The sequence below is a fragment of the Schistocerca nitens genome, chromosome 4 (assembly GCF_023898315.1).
Source record: "Schistocerca nitens isolate TAMUIC-IGC-003100 chromosome 4, iqSchNite1.1, whole genome shotgun sequence".
Taxonomy (NCBI): Eukaryota; Metazoa; Arthropoda; class Insecta; order Orthoptera; family Acrididae; genus Schistocerca; species Schistocerca nitens.
Genome location: NC_064617.1, coordinates 755,455,474 through 755,468,771, shown reverse-complemented (window position 1 = coordinate 755,468,771; position 13,298 = coordinate 755,455,474). Strand labels below are relative to the sequence as shown.

At 41.6% G+C, this 13,298-nt stretch overlaps 1 protein-coding gene across 1 annotated transcript in view; it reads left to right on the top strand.

The window, feature by feature from the left end:
• LOC126253045 (cationic amino acid transporter 3-like) overlaps window positions 1-13,298 on the top strand; it is a 127,216-nt gene that overhangs the window by 42,440 nt on the left and 71,478 nt on the right. The window contains exons 4-5 of the mRNA XM_049954121.1: window positions 8,468-8,623; window positions 9,860-9,964. Of these exons, the coding sequence (XP_049810078.1) occupies window positions 8,468-8,623; window positions 9,860-9,964 (261 nt within the window). The remainder of the gene's footprint in view (window positions 1-8,467; window positions 8,624-9,859; window positions 9,965-13,298) is intronic.

Sequence of the window (13,298 nt, the reverse complement as noted above, 5' to 3'; positions counted from 1 at the left end):
AAGCATTGATGTGATGGTAATTTGGCAGCTCACTATCTGCCATTAGCTAGGCCCACAGGGGGCCTGGTGATAGGAGGCACACAGGGTCTTTTCATCAGCGAAGATGAAGACAAGGCAGCAGCAACTAGCACCAGCTAAGTCCTTCAGGCCGAGCCGGCTGTAACACCACAGAGCAGTCATCTGAGTGGACCATGAATGGAGCATCACAGGTCCCACCTAGGGACCAGTTAGCTGCAAAACTGAGAACTGGGATTTGGAAGACAGAGTATTTGTACCTCTTGGTCTACACAAATGACGTTATCATGTGGCAAGAATGTCAGGATGTGGCCTAGTTTTCTGGACCCGTCAGTGTTCTACACTGCACCGCAGTATCCCAAATCTTGTCTTCAGGCCTTCAGTTTAGTTATTTCTGCAGTCTGTGTGCTAAAAGTCACTTTCGTGTACAACTTACAAATTGTAACTTCACTGTGCATGGTCAATGAAATGATGTTATGCTCTCTTCTCCATGATGTCATTTTTTTACATTGCCACCTTGTCCATTCATCTCAGATGGTGTGTGGCATTTAGCTCAGTGGTGTGCCCTTGCCACATTTTCATTGTAGGAATAAACACAGATACGACAAGCAGATTGTCCTTGAATACAATAGGTGGTAGACTGTGGAATGTATTATATATTTAGCCTGTTTGGTCATATACAGGGCAATTTCCTTAATGATATCTGACATCTGACTTAAATCCAGTGTTTGTAAAACAAACTATCATGTTAATATTATGAAAAGGATAGACTGATACCATATAGAGGAGATGGTGAGTCATAGGGAGGCACAACAGAGAGACTGCTGTACACCTTCTTTTTGTCATGCCTGTCTGTGACTCACCATTATAGTGAGTAGCAATTTACCCTTTCATAATTTGGTCATCATGGATTTTCCACTGTTTGAAACAATTCACGTTTTTGTAAATATACTAGAAACTCAAATCTTCAGTTATTGAATAGAAATATTCTGTTACACAAATTTCAGATGCTTTGTTTGTTATTATGTATTTTATATTTTGTGGCAATTTTTAGAACAATTTTATTATAATTACTAGCCAACAAACACAGCATTGCAAAGGTATTCATTTTGCCAAATTTCTATTAGAAAGAAAAACAAAACTGAACTGTATTTGTAGTGAAGTATCAAAAAATTTCATTTTCATGTATTCATGAAAACTCCTTTTCATTTATGAAACAGTTGTACAAAGAAATATGCATAATGTACAAAAGTGCAAGTTCCGTGCTAATAAACATGACCCCGGACAGTTTCTCTGCTCTGGGCATAGTTGCTCTCCACGTCTGCTATGCGATTTTGTAAACATATCTATGGCAACACCTCTTCATAGCTCTAAAGATGGTTACTGTTTTAATTACAGCCATTTGCATTGCACAGTTGAAAGCTGTCAAAAGCACTACCAATTGTCGGGGCTTCCCTTAATTTGGTTCGACTGTACAACAAGTGTCTAAATAGTAAAGAATAAATGTATTAAAACTTCATGCATGATGGAGCAATTTTTCATGCAGCTCAGTGTTTATGATACCATATTTCTTGAAATATGTCATACAATGATGTATATGTGTAGGTACATTCAACGCCATATGTGCATACTGTCTTCAAAATATGTTGTGGATAGAATTAGTAGCAAAGGAGTACTAAATTTAAATGTCATGCACAATGTGGCAGCTTTTTTGCATCTCAATGTTTATGATGTCACATCTCCTGAAATTTGTGTGGTACCATGATATATTGGGTTCGTGCATGAATTCATAGTGATTTTCCATAAGTTTAATAAACACAACAGATACACATAACAGAGACTTTAGTCAACAATAATATATTCTTCTTCACTATGTACAACAGCTGGGGTAACTTTTCGATTCTGTGACCATAGAAATCAAGTGGTTTTGAGGCAAAGCACTTGTTGAGCCATGTTAGGAGGACATTTTCATTCAGAAAGTAAGTTCCTTGAAGTTTGTTCAACAGTGAGGGGAAAAGGGGAAAATTTGAGAGCACAAGATCAGGTGAATATATTGGATGCAGAATGGTTTCCCAGCCCACTTCTGTTGCGTAGTGTTTTTTGTCAGTCCAGCAGAATGCGGATGGGCATTATCATAGTCTTCCTGGTAATTGTTCTTGGCTTGCATCAGCAAGACATCACAATTATTGTCAATAGATCTCAGCAGTGATGGCTACACCTTGGGGAAGCAGTTCATAGTACACCGCACTGTTGCTGTTCCACCAGATGCAGAGCATTATCTTTTGTAGACTGGCACACGTCTTTGTATGGGGAATAGCTGCTTTGTTTAGGCTGAACCATTCTGTTCTTTTCTTTATGTTAGCATAAAAATTCCATTTCTTGTCACCAGTAACAATACAAGATAGGAATGATTGGTGTTTTTCAGAGCCATTGATGACGAGTGAGAAGATATGGAGCATATGGTACCCATACACCTGATTTTTGTACCTTCCTCGTTGCATCAAACCCTGAAGGTCTTTCTCAACATGGAGAGTCACTAATGTGAAAATGATCTTCCTTAAAACAAGAAAACCATTTTCTTGCCATGTTCTGTCCAGTGGCAATAGTCCCACAAATGGCATAAATGTTTCCAACTGCCTCTACTGTTGTCGCCCCTCTACTGAATTCAAAGAGAAGAATGTGTTGGAAATGTTCTGATTTCTCTGCTTTGCACTCTGTTTTCTAGCATCCACAACTCCACTCACGATCTCCAAATAACAAAATGACAACATGTAAACTGAAATAGCAACAGTACATTTAGCTGCACATGTTAATACTGTCTGCAAAATTTATTTTGAACACGTCTAGTAACATATAAGTAATACATTTAAATGTCATACATGATGTGGCAGTTTTACATGCCATGCATTTTTATGATGTCATATCTCCTGAACTATGTTAGGTAGATGGTTCTAACACTCATAGTGATTGTTGCCTGAGAGCAAAGGATATGTGTACCTAGTTTGGTTGAAATTGCATCAGTATTTTATGGGGAGATGTGGAGCACACCCACCCACCCACACACACCACACACACACACACACACACACACACACACACACACACACACGTGCATGCACGCACTCACATGTACACGCACACACACACACACACACACACACACACACACACACACACACACACACACAAACACACACATGCATTTTTGGTTTTTCCTCTTTGTCAACTTTCCATCTGTGAATTATGAACCTAAGGATTTCACAGTTTTGGTCATACAGTATCCTGGAGTAATTCATACCAATTTCTAATCAGTTTCTATCTTGTTACCCAGTTAAATGTCCAATTTAGGCTTTGTTGAACATTTGTTTTGTAAGTCTGTCTGGGTTCATTCTTTTAATGTGTCCATAGAACCTTCACCTGTGTTTTGTTTACTTTTCTGGCTGGTTCTAAGTCAGTATTGCCTGTCTACAAGCAAAGAAAAGAAAACAAAGTTAGGTGCCAAAAGATGGAAATTCCTGAATGGTTATGCTGAGATATTTAGATTTTGGAACTTGTTTAATTTTGTTGTATTCCAGCTTCAAGAATTTTGGTGCTTCTTTGTTGCAGGCCGTGTACACTGTCTTTTCAAAAGATATTTGGTGACTGACTTTTTTCTGCAGTTTCTTTCAAGAGTTCAATTTGATTTTGGGCTGATGAAATGTTGTGAGTTAATATTGCTAAACTGTCTGCAAATGCTAGGCAATCTATACAGGGTGATTCTTATTAATGTTTCAAAAACATGTAGCAATGTAGATGATGCTGAGACAAGTAATTTAATATATGATACATGGGGCCTCAAATGTCAGGAAATACCCCAAATGTTGAACATGTGGCATCACATCCAAAATATGGAGGGTATTCTTGAGCCCATGCATGAAGGGATGACTGAGTTATGCAATACTTGCATTGAAGCAAACAGTGCAAATTTCAAACACCTTTTGTAAATGTGATCTGTTGCAAATGTAAAAGTTACAAAATTATTGTCCTCAGCATAACGAAGCAAAAGCTGTTCTTATTTTGTGTTTCTTTCCTTTTATTCCTTCTTTTCTGTTTACAGATGTTACATAGCAAAGAAAACATAGGTCTTTACTGATAATGATGTAATTTGGAAACTTATACTCATTTACTTGTGATGCAGTACAGTTGGTTTTTGTTTTACTGTACTTTGTAATAAACCAGCAGAGTGTGCAAGACCAGTAAGTAAATTAATGAATTAATACCTTAATGCAAACACATAATTGCCTCACACAATGAAAAAAAAGCTGCCTGCAAGATGCATGACTGGACCCTGAGCCACACACTCTGAAATTGCACACACAGGTGTGGAGCTACAAAGATGTGCATACTTGACTTGAGTTTGGATGGTCAGATGCAACAGACAGACAGGCTTAACCACTGCACGTGGTGACTTATGTCAACTGATGGCATTACATGTTCTTGACTGGACCCTGAGCCACACACTCTGAAATTGCACACACAGGTGTGGAGCTACAAAGATGTGCATACTTGACTTGAGTTTGGATGGTCAGATGCAACAGACAGACAGGCTTAACCACTGCACGTGGTGACTTATGTCAACTGATGGCATTACATGTTCTTGACTGGACCCTGAGCCACACACTCTGAAATTGCACACACAGGTGTGGAGCTACAAATATGTGCATACTTGACTTGAGTTTGGATGGTCAGATGCAACAGACAGACAGGCTTAACCACTGCACGTGGTGACATATGTCAACTGATGGCATTACATGTTCAACATTTGTCATCCATTTTTGAGGTATGTTCAGACATTTGCAGCGCCATGTGTCTTGTATTGAATTACTTGTCTCAACATCATCCATGTCACCTTGGGCATTTTTAAACATTAATAAGAATCACTCTGTAGGTAACTTGCATTTGCCTAAAGTGACTGGCAGGTCAATTTTGAGGACTGATTTCTGTTTTTGCCATTCTTGTATCACTTTCTCAAGGAATCTGCGCTGTAGGTGCAACCACAATGGAGGGGTAAATGTGGAGATGACAGAAAAACCTGTCGCTCTCAAGGACACAGTTGAAAAGTAGTGGAGTCAATCCACCTCCCAATCTTGTTCCCATTTTGATTTTGAAAGGAACTGAGATTTCCCTCATAAATTTAACCTTTAACTTTGTTTCTGTTTTATGACTGCAACTGTTTTCAGATCTAGACCTTGTTCTTCTAACATGTGGAAGATTGAAGTATGGTCAACTGAGTCATAGGCTTATTTACAATAAAAAATGTGAAGACAAAATTTTTGCTACATGTTCTCTGGTATCTAAGGTTTAGCTTCCGATCAAGGTTTGTTCTGAACACAAACTGCCTGGTCTGAATTCTGACTGATATTCTCCAATTTTTGGTTCAAGCTAATATTATGGAATTTGCTCTGTTTGCCAAATATCTCACGGCCCCATCTATGGTCTGCACCTGCAGCTGCATGTTGGTGATCACGTAGACTCTAGCGTTGGTGTCTGTGATAGCGTTGACGTAAATTCTCTGTCAGGTCTGGTCACCAGATCATTTTGTTTGCTGAGACTCTTCTCAATTAAACTCAATGCTGGCTCCCAAACCTTGCTAAGATTATAGCCACAATCTCAGTTGATGAGACCATCCCTGTTGCAAATACACTCCTGGAAATGGAAAAAGAACACATTGACACCGGTGTGTCAGACCCACCATACTTGCTCCGGACACTGCGAGAGGGCTGTACAAGCAATGATCACACGCACAGCACAGCGGACACACCAGGAACCGCGGTGTTGGCCGTCGAATGGCGCTAGCTGCGCAACATTTGTGCACCGCCGCCGTCAGTGTCAGCCAGTTTGCCGTGGCATACGGAGCTCCATCGCAGTCTTTAACACTGGTAGCATGCCGCGACAGCGTGGACGTGAACCGTATGTGCAGTTGACGGACTTTGAGCGAGGGCGTATAGTGGGCATGCGGGAGGCTGGGTGGACGTACCGCCGAATTGCTCAACACGTGGGGCGTGAGGTCTCCACAGTACATCGATGTTGTCGCCAGTGGTCGGCGGAAGGTGCACGTGCCCGTCGACCTGGGACCGGACCGCAGCGATGCACGGATGCACGCCAAGACCTTAAGATCCTACGCAGTGCCGTAGGGGACCGCACCGCCACTTCCCAGCAAATTAGGGACACTGTTGCTCCTGGGGTATCGGCGAGGACCATTCGCAACCGTCTCCATGAAGCTGGGCTACGGTCCCGCACACCGTTAGGCCGTCTTCTGCTCACGCCCCAACATCGTGCAGCCCGCCTCCAGTGGTGTCGCGACAGGCGTGAATGGAGGGACGAATGGAGACGTGTCGTCTTCAGCGATGAGAGTCGCTTCTGCCTTGGTGCCAATGATGGTCGTATGCGTGTTTGGCGCCGTGCAGGTGAGCGCCACAATCAGGACTGCATACGACCGAGGCACTCAGGGCCAACACCCGGCATCATGGTGTGGGGAGCGATCTCCTACACTGGCCGTACACCACTGGTGATCGTCGAGGGGACACTAAATAGTGCACGGTACATCCAAACCGTCATCGAACCCATCGTTCTACCATTCCTAGACCGGCAAGGGAACTTGCTGTTCCAACAGGACAATGCACGTCCGCATGTATCCCGTGCCACCCAACGTGCTCTAGAAGGTGTAAGTCAACTACCCTGGCCAGCAAGATCTCCGGATCTGTCCCCCATTGAGCATGTTTGGGACTGGATGAAGTGTCGTCTCACGCGGTCTGCACGTCCAGCACGAACGCTGGTCCAACTGAGGCGCCAGGTGGAAATGGCATCGCAAGCCATTCCACAGGACTACATCCAGCATCTCTACGATCGTCTTCATGGGAGAATAGCAGCCTGCATTGCTGCGAAAGGTGGATATACACTGTACTAGTGCCGACATTGTGCATGCTCTGTTGCCTGTGTCTATGTGCCTGTGGTTCTGTCAGTGTGATCATGTGATGTATCTGACCCCAGGAATGTGTCAATAAAGTTTCCCCTTCCTGGGACAATGAATTCACGGTGTTCTTATTTCAATTTCCAGGAGTGTATCTTTGGCCTCTCTAATGATGCTCTCCCAGTATTTGGAAGTCTGTGCCAAGATCCTGGTCTATTCATACTCCATCGCATAATTCTCAGACAAACAGTGCTCTGCAATTGCTGACTTGTTAGGATACATCAGTTGAGTGGGCCTCTGGTGTTCTTGGCAATGATCTTTGAAGGTGCACATTGTCTTTCCAATATATATCTTCCCATATTCGCCTGTAATCTGGTATACACTGGCCTCCTGTAAACCAAGATCATCTTTGACACTTCCCAATAATGCTGTTGTATTATTGAGTGGGCAAAAGACAGTTTTCACTTGGCGCTTCATCAATATGTGTCTGATTTTTCCCGATAGTGCACCAGTGTACAGTATAAAAGCAGTTGCTGCCTTTTCTCCATGACTTCTTCCATCTTCACAGGTTGTACTGTTGTGGTCGGGTGGAGAGCATGCCTGATCTGCCATTCTTGGTACCTGTTTTTCAGAATACAGTTCTACTGTATTCCAGCTCCTGGAGAAGACTCTCTGTGCCTGAAACAGTGTGCACCCTGTGTACTATTGGCTTTAGTTCCCCATTCATCTGTGAAGGGTGGTGTCAGCTGTCTGCATGCAAATACAGGTTAGTGTGGTGCATTTTCTTCTGATACACACCATGGCCTGGGGTGCCATCTGCTCTTCTCTTGATCATGACATCCAGGAATGGTGATCTTCTTTCTGCTTTGGTCTCCATAGTGAATTTGATGTTGGAATGTATGGAGTTCAAGTGCGTCAGAAAGTCAAGGAGTTTCCCCCTTCCATGCAGCCATGTGACCATTGTATCATCCATATGACAGAAAAAAACATGTTGGTTTCCATTTGGATGACACCGGGGCTTCCTCCTCAAACTGCTCCACATACGGATTTGCAACCACAGGCGAGAGTAGGCTGCCCATTATAACTCCTTCTGTTTCTTTGTAGTATTCTCCATTAAACAACAAATATGTGGAGGTCAGGACATGCCTGAAAAGGTCCGTGGTCTTCTTGTCAAATTTCTGACCAATAAGCTCTGGTGACTGTCGTAGAGGTACCCTGGTGAATAACAAAATGACTTCAGAGCTCACCAGGATATCTGAGTCTTTCACTCTGAAGTTGCTGAGGCATTTTACAAAATCCACAGAATTGTGGACATGGTGATCTACCTACATAAATGTTATATTGACATCAGTTGTCCAATAGGGTGTATTTTTTATTTTACTGCCATGCTAATGTCAGACACATAATTATCTCCAGCAGCATCTGCATTGTAGCAGATAAAAATGTTACATGTTTTCAAACATCCTTAAAGTGATTTTTGATGTTATCCCTTTTTTGTTACAGGTGCAGCTAGTGTAGCCAGAGGTCTCACTGGATATATTGACTCATTAGTAAATAATTCTATTTCAAATGCTTGCAGGCAAGCAATGCCAATTAATATTGACTTTTTATCTGATTATCCAGATTTTTTGGCATTTGGGCTAACTTTTCTCCTCACAGGTAAGATGATTTTTCTTTGGATATTCAGTTCTGACAATCTCATTACAGTTAAAATACAAAACAAACTCTATATTTAAAGGAAACCAAATGAAAATTATAAACTTGTAGTTCATAGATGGTGATGCTATAAGATTGCAAATATGTGACAGTAAAACCATAGAGACATGTCTACAAGTGGAAACAAAAGAAATTAATCTCACCGATGAAATTAAAGACAGTACATTGACATATTATATTTTTTGCATTCATGATTTGACACAAGCATATTTTGTCATTTGATGAATCTTTTCTAGCACCCAGGTAGTGCTATCTGCCCAGCCCAGATATACAGCTTGAGAGGTTTTATGAGATCTCCAGATGTAGTTATAGTAGTTTCATGGATGCCATGTGAAGTTCCTGTCACCTAGAATATATCCTCTCTCTTGTAAGAGCTGCACTTTCCTGCTGCTTAATTCTAACAATGGTTACTTCCTCATTCAGGTGGTATGTTGCCAACACATTTGTAGTGTGGTGCCATGGAACAGAAACATTACCTACATTTCTCTAGCATTTCGACTTTTCACTTGAATAATCTGTTCATGAAGCAAATGGTAAAGGATAGCAGCTTACCATTTCTGAACATCATGGTTAGCAAAAAGCCAACACAACACCAGGACATAGGGCCTACTGCAAATCTACTTGTGCAGAGCTATGTTTACTGGTCGGAAGCCATTGCTGTGCACAATGTCATGATGTTTGACACTCCCTGGTGCAGGGAGCACATGTGGTCCAGATCCCGACAACCTTTCTATTCCAGTGGTTATGACTGTACTTTATGTGATCAGACTGCTACAATCTGACACATAAAATTTATAAAAATTTACTCATTTTGTTTCAAGGGACATTTCCATACCTCAACATACTGATAACCAAATAAAATTAAATATGAAACATAAATTTATGCCAGTGAGGTAGAAAACTGTAACCTCACTGTTATTTCCAACAACAGTTGTTGTGTTTTCATTCTAAAAATAAATGTATATAATAATAAATTATTTAATATTTGCTACACATATCCTGTATTGAAAACAATCTAAAAACATATCAAAGCTTTCTGGATAACACATAATACTTATCTTAAAAGCCAGTTCCAAAATTATATTTCTTCTGCACTTCTGTTGCAGATAAATATGGAAGAAACACTAACAAATAAGATAACATAAACATTCTTAATTTAAATATATGTGTTCTCCACAGTTCTTCTGGCGTTTGGTGTGAAGGAGTCATCAATCATTAGCAACATAATGGGTGTAGCTAATATTGGTGTTTTAACTTTTGCCATCATTGCCGGTGCGTTGAAAGGTATGTAACAATGCTTTTTGTGTTTGTAAAGGCATGATCAAGTAATTAATGTCATAAATGATCGTTGAAATATACAGGTAATTCATTTCTTCTCCTAAAGACCTATTCAAAAATATATCACAGTGTACCATTCACTGAAACACAACATTATTAAGTACATAACACAACATTGACTTTGAGTCTGGGATCACAAACTCGTCCACTTGCTGGAGTTGTCAGAAAACAAATGAAAACCAAGTAAAAACATAACACAAACTTGACTTTGACTCTCCTGTACCATTGCCCAGGAGTAGAACATTCAAAGTTGCTTGAAGTGGTGACCCTGGACACCGATACACTGGTGCACTCATTGAATGCAAGAATTATTTACTGCTTCCAGTGTTGCCTGCTGAAGAGAATTACAAGCAAGCATGATACATTCCTGCATGTCCTCTGGAGTTGTTGGAATATCATGATAGATAATGTCTTTAATTCATCCCCAAAGAAAAAAGTCCAGAGATTTAAATCAGGAGACCTAGCAGGTCAAATAACTGTTCTTCCTCGACCAATTCATCTGGCAGAATACCTTTGGTTCAGAACACGACGTGCATGCAAGGGATTATGTGCTGGACATCCATTGTGTTGATACCACATAAGCATTCTGGTTCTTAGCGGCACTTCATCCAGAAGGGGAGGAACAATTTGTCTGAACAGTGCCGCTCAGACTACCGTTGATGAAATAAGGGCCAATAATTGTATTACCAAGCATCCCTCACCAGACATTAACTCTCCAGTGACACTGATGTTACACCTGTCTAAGCCATTGTGGGTTGTTGTTGGACCAATAATGCATGTTCCTTGTATTTACCTGTCCTTTGTTTGAGAAGCAACATTCATCAGTAAATAGAACATTGGTGAAGAAGTTCGGGTTAGCGAGTATTTGTTGCTGCTGTGCTCACTGACAGAACTGTACACGATTCTGGAAATCATTCCCATGCAATTCTTGATGCAGGTGTACATGGTAAGTATGGAACTGGTGACATGTAAGAGTATGATGTACACTGGCCTTAGGAATGCCAGTCTCATGTTCAAGCTGTTGTGTGCTCACATGTGGATTCATAGCAACGGAAGTGAGAAACTTTTGCGTTGCATTGCATCACACAACAACAAGTTACCTTTCTGCCAGTAACAGCATGACTGAACGCTGGCACTGATCACTTAAAGCCACCTTAATGTGCCATGAATCACAATAGCCCTCTGCCTTACCACTGGTTTTGCTTGGCCTACATGACATGTATAAACAAGATCTAGGTGCCTCACCAGCAGAACTGGTACATGGAGAAGTCCTACAGCTTCCCAGTGAGTTCATGGACCCATACATGATTTCATTGGACAATGTTAATGCACCAGTATTGTCACCCACCTCAGAGAAAAGCTGATGCAGATCTGACTGTGACAAGCATTACACCATGGCACATTGCAAACAGTCATACCCTGAGAATGATGATCCTGTACATTCATAATGTTGTGAGTAGAAGGCAACAAACTGCCACTCACACTGCCATATACTGGTTGTCATCATGTCGTCATTAGAGATGACAAAATTCACATCTGCAACACAATCAGGTGAAACCACTGCCCACTACCCAGCAACCCCCACTGGTATCATCACTGGCTGCAATTGAACAGCAAAAAGCCAAGAGGCATAGGTGAGAGGTTTATGGTCTGTAAAAATGACAAAAACTCTAGCTTTCAACTGTGTACAGAAGTATTAAATGGACTCCTAAATCACCTACAATTCGTGGTTGTATGTGGTCCATTGTTGCTGCACAGGAGATAGCTTTCATGAAAAGAATGTGAGAGGCTACCAGGCTCTGTCGACATATTGCTACAAGGCAGCATTGACCAGCGTGAGAGGCGCTTCCAAAGCTGATTGTGCAAGAAGAGCTGCATCTGCTATATTTTTCTTGGCCACTTCGAACATGTTTTTCATCAACTCTGTCCACAATATCAGTGTTTTGCCTTTAACCTTAGGACCAGCTAAAGCTGCAGTAAGAGGCTCTTGGAGTTAGGTGAAATCGGTAGGTGGCCGCTGTGGCTGAGAGGTTCTAGGCGCTTCAGTCCAGAACTGCGCTGCTGCTACGGTTGCAGGATCGAATCCTGCCTCGGGCATGGACGTGTGTGATGTCCTTAGGTTAGTTAGGTTTAAGTAGTTCTAAGTCTAGGGGACTGATGAACTCAGATGTTAAGCCTCATAGTGCTTAGAGCCATTTGAACCATTTTACATCAGTAGAACTCAAGGACTCCCAAGAATTGTCGCAGTTCTTAAGCAGTTTCTGGCCATGGAATACTCAATATAGCCCCTGCTTTCTCCGATAGTGGCAGTGATCCCTTAGTTGAAATCCAGTGGCCTAAAGAGGTAACCCCTGTCTGGCCAAAAACACACTTTGAGGTGTTCAACACTACTCCACATTCGTCAAGACATTTAAATACCTCTATCAGGTGCTGGGGTCACTGAAAAGATGAATATATCATCAACATATGCAAAAAAGTATCAATAAATCTTTGCTACATCTGGACAGCATTTCTCAATCCAAACATCATAAACAGGCTTTCAAACAGACCAAATGGCATTATAACGGCTGCTTTCGGAATGTCTCTTTCGGCAACAGGAATCTATGTATATGCCTTTGAGCAATGTAATACGCTACCCACATGTTTTCGACATAATGTGTAATTATAATCTTTCATGAGAGGAGCAGGGTACCGCTCCAGTATTGTCCTAGCATTCGAGGCTTGGTAATCACCACAAGGATGCCATGAACCATTCTTTTTTGGCACTAAAGGAGAGGTGACAACCAAGACGTACAAGATTGGTGAATGAGGCCTTCCTCCAACATTGTATTAAATTGCTCCTTGGCAGCAGCATATCAATCAGAAGCAAGACATCTGGGTCTACACAAAATCAGAGGGCTTGCGGTAGTATTGATATAATGTACAGTGTTGTGACATACCTTTTCTGGGGCCTCAGGAGGCCTTGTGATAGCCAGGAATTGTTCTAGAAGTATGGGTATACTCATCACCCTGTGACTAGAGAAATTTGGCATCATATAATGCCACGCTACATCAGAATCCATTGGCAGATAGTCCCATGATGTTTTCTATTAGGTGGGCATTGGTGACATCCGGCAGCAGTTGATAATGCGCTAAGAAATCAGCTCCGTTATGTACACCATGGTGAAATTTCGCTTCAAGGCATGACGTAATCCCATGTCCAATTCGATGTGCTGCATTCCATATGTAGCGATGGTGGAATTATCAGGTATGGAAATGCAAAACAAGGTGGCTGATTGAT